Source organism: Saimiri boliviensis, chromosome 13, assembly GCF_048565385.1.
Source record: "Saimiri boliviensis isolate mSaiBol1 chromosome 13, mSaiBol1.pri, whole genome shotgun sequence".
Lineage (NCBI taxonomy): Eukaryota > Metazoa > Chordata > Mammalia > Primates > Cebidae > Saimiri > Saimiri boliviensis.
In genome coordinates, this window is record NC_133461.1 from 46124454 (window position 1) to 46149002 (window position 24549).

Genomic DNA, 24549 nt, shown 5'->3' on the forward strand with positions numbered 1-24549 from the left:
TTAAAGATCAGATGGTTGTAGATATGTTGTGTTGCCTCCGAGGCCTCTGTTCTGTTCCATTGGTCTCTATCTCTGTTTTGGTACCAGTATCATGCTGTTTTGATTACTGTAGCCTTGTAGCATAGCTTGAAGTCTGGTAGTGTGATGCCTCCTGCTTTGTTCTTTTTGCTTAGAATTGACTTGGCTATGCAGGCTCTCTTTTGATTGCACATGAAGTTTAAGGTGTTTTTTTCCAGTTCTGTGAAGAAGGTCATTGGTAGCTTGATGGGGATAGCATTGAATCTGTAAATTACTTTGGGCAGTATGGCCATTTTCACGATATTGATTCTTCCTAACCATGAGCATGGAATGTTTTTCCATCTGTTTGTATCCTCTCTTACTTCATTGAGCAGTGGCTTGTAGTTCTCCTTGAAGAGGTCCTTTACGTTCCTTGTTAGTTGTATTCCTAGGTATTTTATTCTCTTTGTAGCAATTGTGAATGGCAGTTTGTTCTTGATTTGGCTCTCTTTAAGTCTGTTATTGGTGTAAAGGAATGCTTGTGATTTTTGCACATTGATTTTGTATCCTGAGACTTTGCTGAAGTTGCTTATCAGCTTCAGGAGATTTTGGGCTGAGACGATGGGGTCTTCTAGATATCCAGTCATGCCATCTGCAAATAGAGACAATTTGACTTCCTCCTTTCCTATTTGAATACCCTTTATTTGTTTTTCTTGCCTAATTGCTCTAGCTAGAACTTCCAGTACTATATTGAATAGGAGTGGTGAGAGGGCATCCTTGTCTAGTGCCAGATTTCAAAGGGGATGCTTCCAGTTTTTGCCCATTCAGTATGATGTTGGCTGTTGGTTTGTCATAAATAGCTTTTATTATTTTGAGATACGTTCTGTCAATACCTAGTTTATTGAGAGTTTTTAGCATAAAGGGCTGTTGAATTTTGTCAAAGGCCTTCTCTGTATCAATTGAGATACTCATGTGGTTTTTATCTTTGGTTCTGTTTATGTGGTGAATTACGTTTATAGACTTGAGTATGTTGAACCAGGCTTGCATCCCTGGGATGAATCCTACTTGATCATAGTGGATAAGCTTTTTGATAATGCTGTTGCAGTCAGCTTGCCAGTATTTTATTGAAGATTTTTGTATCTATATTCACCATGGATATTGGCCTGAAGTTTTCTTTTCTTGTTGAGTCTCTGTCAGGTTTTGGTTTCAGGATGATGTTGGTCTCATAAAATGATTTGGGAAGGATTCCCTCTTTTTGAATTATTTGGAATAGTTTCAGAAGGAATGAATGGTACCAGCTCCTCTTTGTATATCTGGTAGAATTCGGCTGTGAACCCATCTGGACCTGGGCTTTTTTGGGGTGGTAGGCTCTTAATTGCTGCCTCAACTTCAGACCTGGTTATTGGTCTATTCAGGTCTATTTCGACTTCCTGGTTTAGGCTTGGGAGGGTGCAGTGTCTAGGAATGTATCCATTTCTTCCAAGTTTACTAGTTTATAAGCATAGAGTTGTTTGTAATAATCTCTGATGATGGTTTGAATTTCTGTGGAATATGTGGTGTTATCCCCTTTATCATTTTTTATTGCATCTATTTGATTCTTCTCTCTTTTCTTTTTTATTAATCTGGCTAGTGGTCTGTCTATTTTGTTGATCTTTTTGAAAAACCAGCTCCTGGATTTATTGATTTTTTTGAAGGGTTTTTTTTTGTGTCTTTGTCTTCTTCATTTCTGCTCTGATCTTAGTTATTTCTTGTCTTCTGCTAGGTTTTGAGTTTTTTTAATCTTGCTCCTCTAGCTCTGTCAATTTTGACGCTAGGGTGTCGATTTTAGATCTTTCCTTGCTTCTCATGTGGGCACTTATTGCTATATATTTTCCTCTAGAGATTGCTTTAAATATGTCCCAGAGATTCTGGTATGTTGTGTCTTCGTTCTTGTTGGTTTCGCAGAACATCTTTATTTCTGCCTTCATTTCATTGTTTATCCAGTCAGTATTCAAGAGCCAGTTGTTCAGTTTCCATGAAGCTGTGCGGTTCTGAGTTAGTTTTTGAATTCTGAGTTCTAACTTGATTGCACTGTGGTCTGAGAAACTGTTTGTTATGATTTCTGTTCTTTTGCATTTGCTGAGGAGTGACTTACTTCCAGTTAGGTGGTCAATTTTAGAGTAGGTGCGATGTGGTGCTGAGAAGAATCTATATTCTGTGGATTTGGGGTGGAGAGTTCTGTAAATGTCTATTAGGTTTGCTTGTTCCAGGTCTGAGTTCAAGTCCTGGATATCCTTGTTAATTTTCTGTCTTGTCGATCTGTCTAATATTGACAATGGGGTGTTAAAGTCTCCCACTATTATTGTGTCTCTTTGTAAGTCATTAAGAACTTGCCTTATGTATCTGGGTGCTGAGACATGTTTATAGTAGGTGATTAATACATGTATTTTAAATTGGCTCAGAAGTTTTATAAGGTTTTTTTTTTTTTTAATTAAACCATGCTTTCAAGTAAACTTTTTTAAAACCAAGCTGACTTTGTATGTTTTAAGTGAAATCTGCTAAGTAAATTGATACTTTTTTTGATAATAGCAGGAGTTTTATGTTGAAAAGATCAGTTACACATTATTGGCTTGAAATCAAATGCTTCTGAACGTTAGAATCATATTAAGTATATAAAGACCTTTAGCATTTGCAGCTTCATTTGACAGGTTTATGCCATGTAGCAATTCATAATATTTCTGAGACAAGGTTTTGTATAATGTATTCTGTACTCATTGTTAAGTGCATGGTATTCTTTGATAGGGAAAAGTGTTAACTTTTAAGAAATGGCCCTGAACCTAAAGCCCACTGCTAGTATCACTAGAAGAAAGTTATCTAAGATTGCGATGCTCCTCAGCTGGGAAATGGAAGTTTGAGTAGATTAAATAATGGGATATTAAGTTTGGTAGTGGCTAGTACCTTGATAAGTTTATAATTTACTCAATGGAGAAAATGACTGGTAGAATTTTGTTTTAGAGTTCTAAATAATGCAAAAATGAGTCATTAGATTAAAGAAAGTTTGAAAAGTCATTAAAGTTGTAGAGTAAGATACACAAGGAACCATAGGACTCTTGAATATGATTCAGGGGAAAACCAAGAGCTCGAACATTTTTGTGGGAAAAAAAAAAAGTTGAAAAGGGGATGTAGTACAACTCCTAAACAATTTTAGTCAAGTAAAGGTTGGTTTAAAAAAATCTAAGGTTTTGCGCAAGCAGTAGGATGTGTTATATAGAATTAGCCATAGCTATGGGTGACTGTCACTCAATGCTGCAGCATCACGAGAAAAGACATCTGACAAGTCTCAGAACCTTATCTATCAGCTCTTACTCCTTCTTGATTAAAGATTACCCTATCGGGTGTGTAATTTCTCCTGCCTTTTTGGGTTTTGCAAATATAGATGCTGAGCAGGTCCTGAACCATCTTATGTCTTACTGCAGCACTACTCAAAGTTTTTCTGTGGATAGCAAACTGTCACTTGTCCAGGATAAGTACAGAAATTGAAAGTAAACATTGAGAAACTTTGATAGCATTTTGACAGTAATTTTATGTCTTCAATCTAATAGTTAAAATATTGGGCTTGTCAAAAAAAAATTAAGCCTTTGTATTTGCATAATATGATAACAGTAAATCAGAGCTATTTGTAAATTATATTTTCCCTAGCATAGAAGCAACTCAAGGGAGAGAAGAGGTATAAACTGTAACAAGTATTTTAATATAGATAAAATCAGCTCACTATATTGGAAGAAAAAAGCTTTTTTAAAAGCATATATATTTATATTTATGGACATAAGATTTCCACTTACAGGATTTATGATTGTACTCACTGATTTTGCTCAGCTATGTGATTAAACCCTAGGGCATTTCAGAAGCTAGACTAAAAATAAACCTCTTGCCTGTAAATTCAGTAAAGAAAAAGCTTGTGTTATGGCACAGCTCTTTTAAAGTAGTTTCTTAATAATTCTAAAGAATGTGGGAAAAGATTTCATGATGTGTCTCCCTCAAATATCCAGGCCAACTGTGTTATATTGAGGTAAAAAAGATTTGTTTTTTGGATAGATAATTTATTGATTTAATTAATAACTAAAAGTGGAAGTAATGACATTCCCAGGATTGTTGATAATTGATAGATATTGGCCATAATATTTCCACCTTCTATCAAATATTGGGTTGGTTACTTTTGAGGTTACTGTCAAGCAGGGTAATATTTTGTGCTTTGCATTTTTTAGGCATACGTTGTGGAAGACAGTAAACAGCTTATTTTGGAAGGTCAACATCATGTTATTCTTCGCACAATAGGAAAAGAAGCATTTTCATATCCTCAGAAACAGGTGATAACATAGTTCACTTTGGAGCCTTCTGGTGAACTTGTGGGTTGTTTCTTTGTTTGGCATTTGTGTTTTTTGAAGGGGTCAGGTTTGTTCAGCTTTTTTTTTTTTGAGACAGGATCTCAGTCTCTCACCCAGGCTTGTATGCAGTGGCATAATCACTGCAGCCTTGACCTCCCCAGGCTCAGGTGATCTTACCGCCTCAGCCTCCTGAGCAGCTGATACTACAGATGTGTACCATCACACCTGGCTGATTTTTGGATTATAGGCATGAGCTACTACGTACCACCACGTTCAGATTTTTATATTGGTATTTGGAATGTGTGTTGGTGATAGAAAAATGACTAAAGTTAAAAGTGAACATAAGTTGATTTTAAAATTCATTAGCACCTTTCTCAGAATATTAAGATCCAGTTATGATTTTTGGGGTGTCCTAAGATACTTCCCATATTGATTCTGGAATTCATAGGTATGAAAAGAATTGATTTGCTTAAGAGTAGAGAAACCATATCTCTTTATTTTCTTTCTTATTATAACAGGATATCATTGCAGAGTTCTGGGGGTATATTGTAATATGTAAAAGGTGGCCTCTGCAGTTGTGTAGCAGCTGCCGGTATCATTGAATATGCTTTCTTATTTTTCCTAAAATATGATTTAATCTTACTGGAAAATTTTTATGGCAAATAAGAATAAAATATAAGCATGTTTAGTCCACTTATTCAAATACTGGCCGTGTATTGTGTTTATAAGTAATGGATCTTAATTTTCAAGGCCCCACCTCTATTATTATTTTTTTTTTATTTCACCGTGGACCTTAAAGTACCTCCCCATTAGTTTTGACAACTTTTTATTTTAAAATAATTTTCAAACTTATGAACAACTTTCAAGAACAGTGTTAAAAACGCCCTTATAATTTTCATTCAGGTTACTAGTGGTTGGCATTTTACATTATTTGCTTTGTTGTTCTTTATTTACATATGTATTAATTTTTTTCCCTTAATCATTCTTAATTACTCCCAAGTAAATTGCAGACATCCTGTCACTCTGTTCCTAAATGTAATACTTCATTGAATATTCCTAAGAAGAAAGACAATCTGTTACATTAAAAAAAAAAAAAATCCACAGTATTATCACATTCAGGACGTTTAACATTGATGCAGTACTATCATATGCAATCCATATTCAAATGCTGTCAGAGGTTTTAATTACATCCTTGTAAGTAAGTATTTGCTCTTTTCTATCCAGGATTATGACATGATTATACCATTGACATTTTTGAAGAGCTTGGGCCAGTTATTTTCTAGAGTAATAACTCTTTGGGTTTTTCTCCTGTCTCCTCATGATTAGATTAAGTTTATGCTAAGTGATGTGTTGCATAAGAATGCACATGATGTTAATTTGTCTCATTATTGTCAGTGTTGGATCATTAAGATGGTGCCATGTTAATTCACAGTCGAGTTACTATTTTTCCCTTCATAATAATAAGTAATTTGTGGGGAGATGATTTGAGGTGGTGGTATAAATGTCTGGTTTCTTTTTTTTGTTTTTTTGGGGTTTTTTTGTTTTTGTTTTTTTTGTTTGTTTGTTTGTTTTTGTTTTGAGACAGAGTCTTGCTCTATACTTTAGGCTGGAGGGCAATGGTATGATCTCAGCTCACTGCAACCTCTGCCTCCTGGGTTCAAGTTATTCTACTACCTCAGCCTCCCCAATAGCTGATATTACAGGCACACACCACCACACCTAGCTAATTTTTGTGTATTTAGTAGAGACAGGGTTTTACCATGTTGGCCAGGCTGGTCTTGAACTCCTGACTTTGGATCCGTCTTGGCCTCCCAGGGTGCTGGGAATACAGGTGTGAGCCATTGCTCCTGGCCTAAATGTCTGGTTTCTTATCAAACTTAAGTTCCCTAGTTTTAGTATCCGTTGGTGCTTATGTGACTAGAATCAGTTTTTTTTTTTTTTTTTTTTTTTTTTTTTTGAGACGGAGTTTCACTGTTGTTACCCAGGCTGGAGTGCAATGGCGTGATCTCGGCTCACCGCAACCTCCGCCTCCTGGGCTCAGGCAATTCTCCTGCCTCAGCCTCCTATGTAGCTGAGTAGCTGGGATTACAGGCACGCGCCACCACGCCCAGCTAGTTTTTTTTTGTATTTTTAGTAGAGACGGGGTTTCACCATGTTGACCAGGATGGTCTCGATCTTTCAACCTCGTGATCCACCCGCCTCAGCCTCCTAAAGTGCTGGGATTACAGGCTTGAGCCACCGCGCCCGGCCTCATAATGGTAATTTTTTATTATATTTAGTGAAGATACAAAATTTAACCCCACGTTTGTTGCTTACTTTAAGAAATGTTTTCCTCCCTTCAATTAATAGAAAAATTCTGAGTTTTAGTCCTAAATATCATAAACTTTTGATCACTTGGAACATTTCAAACAATGGCATGACAGCATTTAGAAAATGAAACAGTGGGTTTTTCTATAAAATCTACTCTTGTAGATTCCCATTTTACATACTATATATAGTATATCCCTTTTAGTTCTCTGTATGTTACTTTTGAAATATTTTATATTCTCTTGTATGATTAGCTAAGCTTGGGAGATAAGTTTCATCATCTGTGAGTAATAGATTTGGAGCCCAAAGATGTTCAGATTGACCTGGTGCACCTGTTGGGTTACTACTCACATATAAAACAAGGATGATAGTACTTTATACATTGCGCCTTTTGTGGAATTCATAAAATAGAATCAAATCCTTATTGGGAAATTGCCATTCACAAATTCAGTATTGATTGTGAAAATATTTACTGCTACTGTTAAACTGGGAGAGAGGCACAAACTCTTCAAAATATTATTATAGTAAATTAGTTTCTGGTTGTAGGTATTCTTTTAAGGCTATTGTTCACATGCTTTCCTCCTGACAGGTGGTATATAGGAATGTATTAATTACAATTTAGAAGTCTCAAATAACAGCTTGTATTTTTTTGGTTACTTGAATATATTAATAATACATTTTTGAACTTTTTACTAAAGTGTAGCATAAATACATTAAAGTAAATAGCTTATTGGATTTTCATAACAATAAGGAACACTCCAATACAGGACCCAGGTCAAGAAATAGAACATAACCAGCACCCCAGAAGTTTTGCTTTTTGTTCCTTTCCGATTAGGAATCTTTCTCTTCTAGACCGAACTTCTAGTCACTTCTGACTTACAAGTCAAAAACAAAACTACTTGATTTGGATTTATATAAATAGAATCATACAATATTTGCCTTAGCTTTTAATCCACTTGTTTGTGAAATTTATCCATATTGTTCGGTATACTTATAGTTTTTTGATTCACAAGAATAATATCAGCTTAAAACTTACTGACCTCCAACAAAAGGAGCCAGGTTCCTTGGAAAAATGGTTGATTCTAGGGCTGGGGCAGAGAATATTCAAGATGAGCCAGAAAATTTTATGGTGCCATAAAATAAGGAAATGTACCCAAACTGACTGAGAGCATATTGAATTCATGTTTCTTATAGGTTACAAAGTGACTTGTATTCTCCTTTGGTCCTTATACTCTGTAAGCAGGGCAGGTAGAGTAATCTCTGTTTTACAAATGAGACTCTGTGAAATGAGAACAGCTATAATATTTCATAATAACTTTCAGTTTTAAAAATTTCCAAGAGAAAATAGGCATCTATTGATTGGGGATTTGTAATTTTACCCGTTTTCACATTGCTGCATCCATCACCCAGGTACACTTATTTATTGAGGCTGAATTTGTTTGCTTTATTTACTGTTTTACTACAGCGTCTTAGGATAGTGCTAGCGCATAGTAAGTACTTGGTAATTATTAAATGAATGAATAAAGAATGCTGAGTTATGAAATTTATTCCACTGCTTTAAGAAACCAAAAATATTTTAACTGGATATGAGTGGCTCAGTAACACTAATGGTTTGCACACAAATAGATAGTACACACAGTAAGCTTTAAGATCGCAACTTTCAACACTGCAGTTCTGTAATCAGCATGTCTTTTAATTTTTGTTCTGCCTTACAGGGTAAATATAGGGAATGCTCTGCACAAAATTATTTTACCAATGTAGCAACATAATCTATTTCCTTAAGCAAATACTCAGTTTCTGGAACTTATATGTGTGCTTTTGTTATGCATTTACTACATATTAAGTTCATGTAAACATTCATTCAGCTCACTTTATGAAATGGTAAAATTTTAACCGAAAAAGAAAAGGGAGAGAAGAGGTGATACTGTTTAATAAACTACAGGTTTCATTGACTGGTTGTTAAAATTACAGAAAGAAATTATAATTTATTTGTTTATGTTAGTGGTTGCTAAATTGCAGATTAATATACAACCCATAAGTTTAGTGTTTTAGAATTTTTTTCCTTAAGAATTTATGAAAGGAAAGTCTTTTTACTTTTTATCTTACAGTTTTGTACATGAATTTTTTTGCATTGAACATATATTGCACCTTTAGGTCTTTTTCTAAACTGATTCATTTGCATTTTTTTTTAAAGACTATGTAATGGATCAGAGCAGAAATATGCAAGATGTGAAAGAGCATTCCTAGTCATACACAAATTGAATTCAGCCTGAGAGAAAATAAGAAGATACATTGAGTATCTCTTCTCTGAAATGCTTGGGACCCAAAGTGTTTTTGATTTTGGAATATTTGCATCACATACCTGCTAGTTGAGCATCCCTAATCTGAAAATCTGAAATCCAAAATACTCTAAAGAGCATTTCCTGTGAATGTCATGTCAACATTCAAAAATTTTTGGATTTTGCAGCATTTCCAATTTCAGAGCATTTCAGATTTTGGATCTTTGGATTTGGGCTGCTCATGTTATATAAGTAAAGAAAGAAACTGTCCATCAGTAGGGGAGTCAGTCAGTTATAAAATTATAGAATGAAAAAAGACTTTGCCAGTATTCATCCAGCCATTGTCATGGGGTATGTTCTGCTTACCCACATTAATATTTTGTGTCTCTGTAGTCTCTTCATTGTTCAGGTGATCAGCCTGATGCCAGTCAACGTTTATGTTAACTGATTAATATCCCTTGTCTGATTTCATGCTTGGCAATCAGTCTTCTGAAACTTTGTTTCCTGAGTGGTCTACCCATAGAAAGTCTGTGTAATTTGGTTAGTTGGTGGCAAGTTACATTAATCACTATACATGATTATGTTCGCATTTTGTCTTTATGCATTCATCCACATTATGTTGTAATGATTAACGTGTCACCATAACTTAACTGAGAAAATAATGGGATTAAATATCTGAGTCTGTAAGGCTGAATGACATACCTTGGCCAAAGGTAAAATTCACCAATATAAACGTTGCGTTTTGAGTCCTGTGAAAAGCAGGCAGCTAGCCCATCCATACACAAAGATGCTTGTGTACCAAGAATATACTAGTCTTGTGTTTGAATCTTTAATTGGCCAGTCTAAATTTCCTTAAAGTCTGAAACAAGCTGAGTGTGGTGGTACATGCCTGTAGTCTCAGCTGCATGGGGGACTGAGGTGGGAGGATTGCTTGAGGCCAGGAGTTCAAAACCAGCTTGAGCAGCATAGCAAGACCCTGTCTCTTAAAGAAAAAAAGTCTGAAATTCAGCTAGAGAAAATTATCTGATACTGGGGGATAAAGTAATCCACATAAGTAAATGACAATAGTATATACCATTCATTAGGTATTTGGTATTTGTCAAGTGCTGGTTCACATCAGTACTTAGTCACAACCCTATGAGGTGTAGGTAGAAGTCCTCATGATTTGAATCCTCTGTTTAGGCAACAGCAGGTATATAACATTATAATTTTAAGTCATATCATTAGCAGAAGGAAAATTTAATTCCAAAGCAGTATAGCACAATAGGTCAAAATAGAATTGTATTTGCACATAATCTCTGTCACTTAAAAAAGATCTTCTTCAATTTTTTTTAACATTTCTAAATTAATTTTCCTCTTTTTAAAAATGCAAATACTTCCACCTACATTGCACATGTGAAGACCATTACGTTGTATCAGATAGTTTCTTTCTCCTGTCTCCCTTAATCACATTTCTATTCTCTTTTATGTACCCAGGTTTATCTGATTTTTGAAAAAATTTTATTATAAAAGTAGTAATTTTTATTGCAAAAAATAAAATATAAACTGTCAATTGGAAAGATAAAATATTTAAAACAAAAGATCAAATATAAGCAAATTCTGCTTTTCTTTCCTCAGAGCCACTTTTTGAAGTTATCCATTGTACAGTTCCTTTTTTTGAGATGGAATTTTGTTCTCGTTGCCCAGGCTGGGCTGGAGTGCAATGGCGTGATCTCAGCTCACTGCAACCTCTGCCTCCCAGGTTCAAGTGATTCTCCTGCCTCAGCCTTCTGAGTAGCTAGGATCACAGGCATGCACCACCACGCCCAGCTAATTTTGTGCTTTTTGTAGAGATGGGGTTTCTCCATGTTGATCAGGCTGGTCTCGAACTCCCAACCTCAGGTGATCTGCCTGCCTTCGCCTCCCAAACTGCTGGGATTACAGGTGTGAGCCACCATGACCAGCCTGTCAAGTTCCTTTTCTATTCCAGAAATGTTCCATGCTTATGCAAATATAAGCATTAAAATATATGTATTTTTAACATGCTATTTAAACATTATTTGGCTACTATATGATACTTTTGGCCAGTTTTCATACATTTGTATGTCATACCAGTTTCAAATACTGTGTTTTTTTTACATATTTTGTGGGTTAGATTTCTAGAAATGATTACAATAATCATACATGGCTATATGATTATATGCTTATCTATTACCACTGACTAAGTTATAAACTTTTCTGTTTGTGTTTTTAAAAATTTGTTTTACCAGTAGCCACAGGGTGTTACTTGAATATAATATGGTTGATTTGTTACTTGTTAATGGGATGAATCTGGAACCAGTGCCAGCTTTTATTTTATTTCCAGCAAATTGAGTTCTTGCTTTTGCAACTATGTAGATAAGGAGTCAGCAAACTTAATCTGAAAAAGGCCAGGAAGTGCGTTAGGCTTTGCTTGCCAGATTGACTATTTCATAATTGCACACTTCTGTCATCGAGGTAAAAAAATAGCCCTAGACATTATGTAAACAAATGGATGTGGCTGCGTTTCAATAAAACTTTACTGAAACAGGACACAGGCTGGATTTGGCCCATGGGCTATAGTTTGCCAGTTGCTGGTATAGATCAAAATCAAACTCAGCAATCAGAAAATTAGAAATCAAATATTCTCCTGGGTGGTGAGGGAAGATATAGAAAATAAATAACCAAGAAAGAAACTAGTAGAAATGGAATGTTTCTCTACTTTTATCTTTCTCTCTACTCCTCCCCCACTCACTGCCTCCCTCCCTCCCTTTCTTTCTTTATTTTGAGACAGAACCTCACTCTGTTACCCAGGTTGGAAGGCAGTGGTACGATCTTGGCTCACTGCAACCTCTGCTTCCTGAGTTTAAGTAATTCTCCTGCCTCAGCCTCCTGAGTAGCTAGGATTACAGGTGTGTGCCACCATGGCTGGCTAATTTTTATGTTTTTAGTAGATGGTGTTTCACCATGTTGTCCAGGCTGGTCTCCAACTCCTGGCCTCAAGTGATTTGCCGGCCTCAAGTGATTCGCCCACCTCAGCCTTCCAAAGTGTTGGGATTACCTGTGTGACCCCACATGCCCGACCTCTATTTTCATTTAGATGATAATGATTATTTACTGAAATAGTCATAATGTGCCTGACAAATGGCTGTGTCAGGACTTTTTACATGAATTTTAACCTTCAGCTAATATAGTTGAAGCACTATAATCTATAAAATGTATCAGGATATTTTCAGAACGAAATATTAAGACAGTTTTAGATTTTCAGCCATTAAAACAGGTGCTATGCAATTGAATGTCTGCACTCCTAAGTCCTTTGCAGTATTGTCAGATAAGAATCACAACAATCTTTGAAGTTATTATTGTCAGCAACTTCTTTTTACATATGAAGAAATTAATTATTAAAGTGTTAAGCAACTAATCCAAGATCACAGAGCTAATATGTAAGGCTACTGGGATTCAAGTCTAACTCCAACACGTAATAAGTGAGGAATGAATAAATGATTCCAGATACTGATATTTTTATCCTGGATTATATTGCAAATGATAGCAGCTATTAGCTTTAACAGCAGAAAAAGTCCATTATCTCTGCTAATTTTAACTTTTGTATGTATAAACTATGCTTTTTTTTTTTTAAACAAGGAAGTGTTTTTATTGTCATATGTTTTTTCCTTTCTTTTTTCAGGAGCCACCAGAAATGGAACTGTTGAAATTTTTCAGGCCAGAAAACACTACAATTTCCTCAAGACCATCAGTAGAGCAGCTTTCTAGTCTCATTAAAACGAGTCTTCACTACCCAGAATCATTTAATCATCCATTTCATCAAAAAAGGTTTGAGCTTTGTTTTTGTTAAAAATTTTCTGCAACACACTGACACGTGCATTTATTTATTTGTTTTGGCAATGACAACCCAAATATGAAGAAGAAATTTAGAATATTACTGAGTTTACAGAATACTTGAACTAAACAATTTAAATTTAGACAATATCAGTTGCTTAAGATTTATTAAGTACTAAATTTCATGGTAAATGTGATATATTTGTGATTTTGGTAAATAGCTTGAATATATAAACCTCTAAAATTCTAAAAATAAGAAGTCCTTAATCAGGCAGCACTTCAAAAGGTTGCCAGTTCTGCAAACATTAGAAAAGATGGAGAGAAGCCTATTAGAAACAATCTATAATAATTGAAGATAGGAATTTTGGTGAAATCACCCTGTGATGGGGATATAGGATGGAATAGAAAAAAAAGAGGATGGTTACCTGTGGAACAGTAACATCTCAGAAAGAAGCTAAGGAAAAAGAAGGCTATGAAGAAGACTGAAGAAAAAGGAGCAATTAAAAAATTATGAAGAAAAGACCAATTTAAAAAGAAACTATCTCCTTTTTTTTTTTGCTTAAAGTGCAAGGATTGTTCAGTGTAGTAAGAAGAAACTATCTTAAAGGTTGAGTAAGAGCAGTTCAAGAGAAGTGGTTAGTAGTTTTAAGATGCTACAGAAAGGTCACTGGATCTGACAATAAGGAGATCTTTGTGATTTTTGAAATGCCGCTGTATGGGGGACAGGAGCCTGACATAGGTTGAGAAGTAAAGAGGAGGTAAGAAAGTAAAGATACTAGGTTGACCATCCTTTCAAGAAACCGGGCTATCAAAAGGGATTAGGCAGTATCTGTTCTTACTAGGCAAGATGTGGATGTTTGTAATATTGAAGAACATGATGGGTTACAGGGAAAGCTACTTGGGAGGCTGAGGCAGGTGGATTGCTTGATCCCATTAGTTTGAGGCTACAGTCAGCTATGTTTACACTGCTGCACTACAGCCTGGGCAAAACAGCAAGACCCTGTCTCTCTCTCTTTATTTTTTAAGTGATTTTTTTTTTCAAAGCTAACACCTAAATAATCATCTCTATATAAGTAAAATTATACAGAGTATATTTGTATGTCTGTCTTCTTCCATTTAATACTGTGTTAGTAAGAGTCAACCATTGTATGAACCTGAAGAATTGATTTTCATTGCATATGAATATGTTTGGATATACCAGAATTAGTTTATCTACTTAAGTATTAATGGACTTTTAAAATATTTTCCTTTTTTTTTTTTTCCCTTCTTTTTCTTTAAAAAAATTTTTTGAGACAGAGTCATACTCTGTCATCCAGGCTGGAGTACAGTGGCATGATCTCAGCTTACTGCAAACTCTCCTTCCCGAGTTCAAGTGATTCTCATGCCTCAGCCTCTGAGTAGCTGAGATTACAGGCATATACCACCAGTTCAGCCAACTTCTGTATTTTTAGTAGAGATGGGGTTTTATCATGTTGGCCAGGCTGGTCTCGAATTCCTGGGCTCAAGTGATCTGCCCTCCTTGGCCTTCCAGAGTAAGGCATGAGCCACTGTGTTCAACCATAGAATGTCTTCTGATTTGAACTATTTTGAATTCTACTGCTGTGAATATTCTTTGACACCTTTCCTTGTACATATGTGCTTGCCTTTTTTTTTTTTTATACTTACCTAGGAACTTTTCCAAAGTGGTTTTACTAATTTGCATATCCCAATAGCAACATATGGGAATTCCTTCTGCTTGATAACTTCACCAGCACTTACTCTTGTTGGATCTTTACAAAATTTTATCCTAAGTTATTTTTTAAATACTTGTGGTCTTAAGTTTTTGTCATGGTCATAATGTTGCCCAGTACTCATTCTGTGTTCCTTTTTCTGACAGAGATGAGTGCAGGGTCACCTGGGAAAATATAAGAAATACTGAAGGATGCTTCAGTCCTACCCCTAGAGGTACCAGTTTGATTGGCCCAGGGGTTGACATCTGGATTTTTTGAAGTTCTCCAGGTGCTCCTAATATGCAACCATAAGTGAAAATAAAAGTTTTGTATTTTATCCTTATTGAACTTTATATACTTCATGAGCAATTTTGATTCCATGATTTATTTTAACTCAAGTCTTCTACTTCAGCTCTGTTGATTAAACCTGTTCTGCTTCATGTACTTTCTGAATACCCTTGGTGCTTCTTTTTAACCTTAGTGGTTAAAACCTTGGCTGCATTTAGAGGCTAGGATGTTTAGTTCTCTACATTATGCTACTGGGGTTAAAAAGCCCTAAAGAATCTATGTGAAACAGGACAGGTTTGATTAAACTAAAGTAGAAGAGGGATTAAATGAAGCATTCCAAAATCAAAACTGTACATGGAAGTACGTGAAAACAGGACAGGTTCAAGGATAAAATGTGGCAGTTTTTTCCTTGGCTGCACATTAGAATCACTTGGGAATTTCTTAAATTTCCAATGCTCAGGCTGATTAAATCAGATTCTCGGGAAGCAGGAAACAGGCATCTCTAGTTTTAAAATGTGTTCAGATCATACCCATGTGCATCTATATTAGTCATTGTTGTCACAATATTGCTTCATAATAAACCATTTCAGAAATCAGTAGCTTATAACAAGGCATTTATTTCCATACTCATGGGTCTGCAGGTTGGTAATTTGGCTGAAGCTCTGCTTTGGTCTGTGGGTTGGTTGGATTTGGCACCTGAAGAAACTTGAGTTCACGTCTGTGCCACATATATTTTGGGCCCAGTCCAAAGGAGCAGCTGCTACCTGGAGTATGTTCTGGTGGTGTCTCTCTGGAGTATAACAAGGGAGACAAACTGCAAAAGCACGTTTAAGGCTTTTGCTTGCATCAAAGGTATTAATATTCATTGGCCAAATAGCCTCACTTCCGTAATCAACAAGGATGATTCACAGTCCCATAGTGGGAAGTATTGGGAGCGAATAACTGTTAAGCAATACTCACAGTTATCACGGGAACCAAGGTTGAGAACCATTGAAATGAAGGATGAAATGATAAGGTGTCTGTGTGAAACTCAAAAACAGATGAGAGAGTATAACTGGGAGATCCAAAGAGATAAGAGATGGTAGTCAGAGTGGGGTGACCAAGTATTGTGTTAGGATTAGCTGTCTAATGTGATGTGAAAAAAATCATGGGTGGTCATGGAAGTTGTATGGCCGAGTTTTGAATAGTACTGAAGATTATGGAGATGATAGGTCCAGGATTTGGGAAGGTGTTGAATGAGTCATCTACTTAGACAATGAAGTTATTAAAAATGATGACAAGACTTGGAGTTGAAAGGGAGAAAACAAACTTACCTGACACTTTTAAAATTATACTAATAGATAGTATGGAAGAAGGAGGCCAGAGAATAGTGTCTTACTAAGTGTTTTCTTGACTGATAGAGCAGACGAATTCACAAATAGGAGGTGAAGCAGATGGTCAAACTACACATGCTTCCTTGTTACCTCAAATATTCCAAAATATCCATTCCTTCCCTCTTCCCCAAAGAATTCCAGCTCTACTGAATTCCTGTCACCGTGTTAGTTTGTTAGAATGGGGACAGAAAAAAAGAATACAAACCATAGGGTAGTTGATGATGAAAGAATGGAGGTATCTTTACAGGAGAGGAAGTAGGAAGAAATCATTAAGAACTACATCTACCGCTCCAAGATACAGACGATGTTGGAAGAAATAACAGCATCCATTGTTGAGAATACTATACAGTTAAAGATGTAGAAACATAAAAAGAAGAGATGGAGGATATTAATTTAATGGGGATTTCGGAAAACAAATAGAAATGTGAGAGGAAATGGGACAGTAGGAGGTTTGATCATGGTAGTGGGACACAGAGCAGTAGAGGTATGAGAATAGAAAAAGAATAGGTGACAGGAGATAACATTGTATTGTCATTGTATTAATATATTTGTATTTTTATTTACAAAATAATTTGTCTTGAGTGATTTTGGAACTTGGTCTTTTTTCTTCTTGAATCTGATTGTTTTTAAGGAGCTTATGCTCTGTTACATATTCTTAAGTGTTATTTTCAGGAAAATTGTTTTTAAGAAGAAAAAGATACATAACTTTTTTATTTTTCTTCCATAGCCTTTGTTTAGTACCAGTCACCCTTTTGCTTTCCAATTGTTCCAAGGCTGATGTAGATGTCATAGTTGATCTTCGGCATAAAACAACAAGGTAAATAATTTGTTTAGTGCAAGGTTATTTTGTAGTTTAAGGTTTAAAGTGATTTGGGAGCAGTTTAATATTTTGAAATTATGCAAATAATTGTCTAACATGGATAAGAAAGTTACTCAAGCATGTCCTGGTTTTTTGTTTGCTAATGTAGAAGGCTTACAGATGTGTTACAGTGGTTTTAAATATTAAAGACGTTTTTTCTTGATTATAAAATAGTACTCAACAACAACAAATCAAATCCGTAATCCCACAACTGATGCTACTAGAGCCAAATGCTTTTTGGAATTAAGAAATTTTTTTTTTTTTTTTTGAGACGGAGTTTCGCTCTTGTTACCCAGGCTGGAGTGCAATGGCGCAATCTCGGCTCACCGCAACCTCCGCCTCCTGGGTTCAGGCAATTCTCCTGCCTCAGCCTCCGGAGTAGCTGGGATTACAGGCAGGCGCCACCATGCCCAGCTAATTTTTTTGCACCTTTAGTAGAGACGGGGTTTCACCATGTTGACCAGGATGGTCTCGATCTCTTGACCTCGTGATCCACCCGCCTCAGCCTCCCAAAGTGCTGGGATTACAGGCTTGAGCCACCGCGCCCGGCTGGAATTAAGAAATTTTTTAATTTTTTGGAAAAATACTATGAAGCATATACTTTATGTTTATGTATAACCCCCAAACACTCTCTGGAACCATTCTCTGAAATCCAGACACATGCCTATATATATGATTTTGTATATCATAAATTTATTAACAATATTTTATTGGGGATACTAGGTTTTCTATTTTTCAATATTATAAACAGTTTCAATATTAGAAGCATTCGTGTACACACATTTATTTTTATATATGGCTAAGGGGTTAAAAGCTTAGGTTTGAAATTAAGTTCCCACATATACTAACTCTTGTGGGCAATAAATGAAATAATACACTCTTAGCATTGTGCCTAAAAATTAGTAACTATTACTATATGTTAGCTGTTATAGTAATGATGTTGCTATTATTAATAAACAGTTGGCTTCATAAAATTTTTTTTTTTTTTTTTTTTTTTTTTTTTTTTTTTTAGACAGAGTCTTACTCTGTCACCCAGGCTGGAGTGCAATGGCACGATCTTGGCTCACTGTAACCTCTACCTTCCAGGTTCAGGCAATTCTCCTGCCTCAGCCTCCTGAGTAGCTGGGATTACAGGCGTGCACCACCATGCCCAGCTAATTTTTTGTCTTTTTAGTACAGACAGAGTTTCACCATATTGGTCAAGGTTGGTCTCGAGCTCCCAACCTCAGGTGATCTGCGCACTTCAGCCTCTCAAAGTGCTGGGATTACAGGTGTAAGCCACCATGCCCGGCCCATAAAGTAATTTTTAGAAATAGAATTGTTAGATGACAGGGATATATTTGGTTTTTGTTTTGTTTTTTGAGCCGGAATCTCCATCTGGAGTGCAGTGGGTGCAATCTCAGCTCACTGCAACCTCCACCTCCCTGGTTCAAGGGATTCTCCTGCCTCAGCCTTCCAAGTAGCTGGGATTATAGGTATGCAGCACCATACCTGGCTAATTTTGTATTTTTAGTAGAGACAGGGTTTTACTATGTTGGTAGGCTGGTCTCAAACTACTGACCTCAGGTGATCTACCTGCCTCAGCCTCCGAGAGTTTTGGGATTACAGGTGTGAGCCACTGTGCATCACTGAAAGCAGTATGTTACGTGACTTTGGAAAAAAAATTATAAAGAAAAAATCCTGCAACTTATCATTTTCCTCCTCCCTTAGTTCAGAAGCACTGGAAATCCATGGATCATTCACCTGGCTTGGACAAACACAGTATAAACTTCAGCTTAAAAGCCAGGAGATTCACAGCCTGCAGCTGAAAGCGTGCTTTGTTCATACAGGTGTTTATAACCTTGGAACTCCTAGGGTATTTGCCAAGTTATCGGACCAAGTTACAGTGTTTGAAACAAGTCAGCAGAATTCCATGCCTGCCCTGATTATCATCAATAATATGTGACAACTTGCAGATTTGTACTGAAATTCACAAGAATCCGTTAAATTTTGCTGGATGGGTTTTACAGCAGTATTTGATATACCTAACTTGTTATGAAGGCTGATTGATATCTGATCCCTGAAAAATCCTTTGACTTGTCATTTTGTTGATGATGCAAAGCACGTTGGACTGAGAATACTTATATTATTTTTCTGTATTTCTTTAAACGGTGAGAATAATTTACATGCTCATAATACAGGATTTCAATATATCCGTGCACCTTTTAAGCCCCATCTTAAGAAAACACAAAGTCTAAGTCTGCTGTTACAACTTGTCAGTGATGGTATATGACTGTTAGGAGATGATTCTGAGAAAGGAAAGGCCTTGTTGGCAGTACTCCTATTAAGCCATTAGTCTCTAAATTCCAGCTTTACTGTGAAGTTCTATAGAGTGTTAAATACAAATCTTCTTGTCTTGCTTCACACAGTTCCTTAAAATCAGTTTTGAACTTTGGTCATAGCGTCTTCATATTTCAGTATTTGGTGGTCCCTATGGCTTATATATAACTTTGTAAAAAGAAAAAAATTTTTTTCTGATGCTTTGAATATAGTTTTGAAAGGAATTTTGACTTTTTCCCCTCATTCATCTCAGTATAGAGTGCACTATTTCACAATACATACGATTTTTGTCATTAAAATTATCATATTCTTTATTATATAATGTTAACAATTGAGTTGATCTGTTTAAAATATAAATCTCAAGTTAATTAAAAATAAGCTTTTCAAAAATGTATTATATTTATAACAAATGTACTGTAAATAGAATAAAGACATGCTATTCACTGTATAGAGTATGAAGATCTATTGATTAGTAGAAAGTCTGGTTTCAAAATAACCTTTTGTTCAGAGAATGGGCATTTGGACATACGAAATTTCACTTCAGCCCTGCTGCGGGTAGAGAAATGGGAGCAAGGGTGTTTCAAATGAACATCCTTGTAAATGGAGAAGGAGGGAGGACAGAGCATAGGGGTGGGTGGCAGGGAGCAGATGGGTTATTTGTGCCATTGGCAGCTACCATGGTTTGTTCCAGTCTCAATCTCAGCAATAATTAGAGCAGACTGCACCAGAGTGGGGAAGAGATCAAAAGACCATTTTTCAGACTGAAGATTCCAAACCTGTACTTGGAACAACTCTTCTTGAGAGAGGGGTGGTTAGTCTGTGTGCCTCTCTGCAACTGCTGCTTATGCTTCTGGATCTTCTCAGCTTCTTTCACTCTGTCTTAGCAGGTGTGAGAGAAGGTGGAGAGGAAGATCACATTCTAGGGACACTCATTTCCTTCTTGAGAGTTTAGGGCTATGGGCTTCTAAAAAAGTCTGAGGAGGAGAGGAAATACAAGAACAAGAAGGAGACATGGTCACAGTGGTATCTTGGAGCATGTTTAAACCATTCAGCTGAATATTAAATTGAACAGATTGTTAAACAGACTAATTAAAAAAACTAAACCTACAACTGAATATATTAAAAACAAAGGTAATAAAGTACTCAAAATTACTTCCTAAATATTACTGGCTGTACTCAAGATAGTTTGTGTCTATTGCATCTGTATCATGGAAATACAATATAATGGTGTGTTTCTGCTTGTCTCTTGCCAACTCTGCATTAAGTGACATATTGCTGGTAGCTTAAAATCGATTATAGTGGAATATTTAGCTCAGGAAAACCAGCAAATGCAACAAACCAGGGCTTTATTTTTGTTGTCTACACTTGAGAAAGTCATAGAGAAAATGTTAGTGATGCTTATTTAAAGTGTTGCGCTTTTGTAGCTATTACGAATAGCACAAATAGTTTAGGAAAATATTCCTGCAGTATCTGAAAAGTGTTATCCAGTCCAGCAAAGAAGTTGCTCGTATCACTCATCAACTAGTGAAGATCCAACATGTGTTTTCTCACTTCCTCTTCCTCCTTAATGTAAACAGAAATATCAACCAGCATTCATACTAGAATTATTCTCACCAATTTGCAACATAGGTTGATTTTCTATACAAGAGCCCAGCAAAAATCAGAGAAACCACTCTGAGAATCAGTTGGCGTTTTGGAATTTACAATAAAGAGTATTGCGTATTTTGTTATTACTTTTGTAAAGTGTTGGCTACAAAAACTTTAGCAGTTTAAAAGATTTTTTACCCTGGAGAATAATTTGATAAACATTTATCAGCGTAACTCTTGTCATAGACTGTGAGAAATGTTCTGACATCTGCAGTGGTTCTCAAAATGTAGGAGCATAATCATTAGGGAGTCACTAAAAATGTAATACCAGAGGTTCTACCTTTTTTCTTTTTTGAGATGGAGGTTTTTTTGCTCTTTGTTGCCTAGGGAGGAGTGCAGTGGCGTGATCTCGGCTCACAGCAACTTTTGCCTCCCGGGTTCAAGTGATTCTCCTGTTTCAGCCTCCCAAGTAGCTGGGATTACAGGCACCTGCCTCCACACCAAGTTGAGCTTTTTTTGTATTTTTAGTAGAGACAGGGTTTCACCATGTTGGCCAGACTGATCTTGAACTCCTGACCTCAGGTGATCCACCGGCCTCGGTCTCGGCCTCCCAAACTGCTGGGATTAGAGGTGTGAATCACCACACCCGGACGGTTCTACCTTCTTAACCCAATTTTGTTGGTCTGGTTTGGCAATGAAAGTTTGTTTTTGTTGTTAATTTCCTTTTGTTTTCATTTGTTATTTTCAAATCTTGAGATTTTAACAAGCCCTGGTCCTGAAGAAAGGATCTGCATAGACCACTTTGGGAAACATTGTCCCAGGAAGCCTGAGAAGCACTTTGTGTTTAGTAGCTGCAGATTTTTATAAGGTCGGTTAAGTTGTCAGGTACATCATGGAAATATTATTCTTTAAAAGTTATAGGTAGCTAGGCCAGTGTTTTAAACACACGCCCCTAAGGTATGGCAATTTGTTCAAAGACTCATTGTAATGGAGTTTCCAGTAGTTCATTTGTTCAGTTGTGTTAAACAATACGGCTAGGGTTGACAATCCCAGCTTGCCTATCAATTTTATTATTTATTGGGTATTGATCAGAACTATGAACTCTTACCAGCTTCTGGTGTTAGTTGGCCTATTTTGCCATTCACAATTATTAGGTTCTTTTGGGCAGATACATGTGGTCTCTGCTAGGTATAGGTAGATGAGAGGATGACCACTAAGTTTTCATCCCAAGTGAGAGATTTTGAGAGTGAAGGAGGGCATTATTAAATTACAATTATGGGGACAACAGGATAAACTGGGTCTGTCTGGGTACCAAGATTTAGGGGCCAAGGGAAAGCTTCCCCTCTGCCTTTGAAAGGTTCACTGAAAATAAATCGACAATAGGCTGATTCATAGAAGAAGGCATTTGAAATTTATTTAACGTGCTTAAGCACAGGGGAGTCACACGAGAACAATTTCTCAGTAACCCAGTGAGGTACAGATGCTGCTACACACTTCTTCATAGGAGAAAGATGAAAATGTGGCAATGTTGAGGAGTAGTAGATGATTTTTAGTGGGAATGAATGGACCTGGAGATAGTAGCTTGTAAATTATTCTTTTTGGAATTTGAATGAGGCCAAGAGGCAAACGTTACCTTGTGAAAAAGTCTGTCCAGTTGTGGTTGCATTCCTCAGTCTTCTGAGATAGAAAATGAGATTTCAGAGAGAGGGGGGGCAATTATGTTCTCTCTGGTGGCTCCGGTCTTAAGGGTATATAAGGAACTATCAGAGAAAAGCCTTATCCTATGCTTTAGGAGAAATAGGGTTGGTGTAGAGTCAGTGTGGAGGTGGGAGGTGGTCAGAAAGACCTTGTGGCTGCTTTTTTAGTTCAACATGTCAGAGCACCGTATTTAGGGGTATCATATTCTGAGCCCTAATGTGGTAGGAGTTATTAAATTAGGTAGATAGGAAAAGGAGTCCTTGGAAAGTTGTTTCTTTTAAAGCAGCTCCAGAAACATTTCTTGTCTAGCAAGAAAGCCCTGGCTCTAAAAGCCGGGCTGTCAACCTTTGATATGCAAATACAGGCCTTTAGAAACCGGGTCCACTGAAACTTGGTGATTCCCATCATGGTTCTCTTGTCCTTGTCTCCACATGTGCCTGGCAACATGGCCACCCCCACATATCCCCACGAGTGTAGAACATTATGGCTCCGTTTATTTGCATGTTAAAAGCTAGGGTGGGAGGGCCAGTTTTTTCTTGGGCCAGGTGAATGACATGCCTGGTCAAACCAATCCCCTGAGCCCTATGCAAATCAGTTACCGCCTTCTCCAGCCTTCTCCTGTAAGGAGCTGGTGTCCCACACACTTGGGGTCTCCTCCCTTGGCTTTGGAGCCCCCCTCCCTCTATACAGGGGAGCTTTTTCCTTCTGTCTTCTCCCTTCTTTCTTGCCTATTAAACTCTTTGCTCCTTAAAACCACTCCACATGTGTCTGTGTAGTTTGACTCACACCAGAGAAGAGCCCTGGTGCTCCTCCACGCATCAGAGCCCTATCACTAACACTGGGATGTACATTCACGTTCACTACAGCTCTCCTCACGGGCTGTTTACCCACTAGTGTGTTACAATGACTTTGGCCACTTAAACACAAATATTTCTTATTTACAAGGCAATCATATGATTACTTAGATGCTTGAGGAAGTTCCAGTTCCCTACATTTTGGCAGAAGGGTTCACTCAATTCAGATATGATGGACAACAAGGTTCAGCTAACCTTCAGATTGGAATCAAGGGACAGACCGGAACCAGGACTGAATTCTAGCCCTGGCTGGAGAATGCCTTTCCAATTGGTATGTTACAGGAAAGGGCTCCCGATCCAGACCCCAAAAGTGGCTTCTTGGATCTTGCCCAAGAAACAATTCAGGGTGAGTCCACAGTGCAAAGCAAAAGGGAGTTTATTAAGAAAGAAAAGTGGTGAAAGGACAGCTACTCCATAGAGTAAGAAGTTCCCCAAAGAAGGAGGAACACATCTACCCTAGGTACAATGGTGCACACACTGAGAGCATTCTCCAAAATCTATTTATGTCCCCACTGTATAAGTCCAATATTAAGAAGAATAAGCCCACGGTGAGCTTCCTCATGCTTTAGCCATGCGTGGGCCAGCGAGTTTCTGGGATGTGGCTGGAACAAGGCTTGTTGTCCTTCTCAAGGTGATTCTGCATTCATTGTCTGGGTCTGATCTATCTTCCCAAGTTCCAGCTGCTGCGGGTTTCATGTGGCTGTGGTGGACCCAGGCTGGGATTCCCTCTACCTTTATGGCTGTAGGGGTGATCAGGATCACGGTCTGGGTTCCTTTAAACAATGGCTTCAGAGGGACTACATTCCAGTCCTTTATCCACACACAATCACCTGGTAAGAAAGGGTGAACTGGGGAGAATAAGCTTACAGGGCATCTTTCATTTACCCAGGTTGAAATATCCTGAGTGATTTTTCCTAGAGCTTGTAAACTTCATCCTAGCTCAATGTCTCCCAACTCCCGAGGAGTTCTAGGGAGTGCCCACAGAATGTAAGGAGGCCTATGATATAAGACTTCATAGGGGGGAATATCCTGTTTTCTTAGAGGGAGTACATCTAATTTTGAATAATACCAAGGGAAGTGC

General features: G+C 37.1%; 1 protein-coding gene across 3 annotated transcripts in view; it reads left to right on the top strand.

The window, feature by feature from the left end:
- The window catches only part of TRAPPC8 (trafficking protein particle complex subunit 8), a 110939-nt gene extending 91162 nt beyond the window's left edge, over positions 1-19777 (top strand). For all 3 annotated transcript variants that reach the window (XM_039463804.2, XM_039463805.2, XM_074383644.1), the window contains 4 exons: positions 4242-4343; positions 12630-12775; positions 16879-16968; positions 18721-19777. In XM_039463804.2, coding sequence (XP_039319738.2) covers positions 4242-4343; positions 12630-12775; positions 16879-16968; positions 18721-18955 — 573 coding nt within the window. In that variant the 3' untranslated portion in view covers positions 18956-19777. The remainder of the gene's footprint in view (positions 1-4241; positions 4344-12629; positions 12776-16878; positions 16969-18720) is intronic.
- The last annotated feature ends 4772 nt before the right edge of the window (positions 19778-24549 follow it).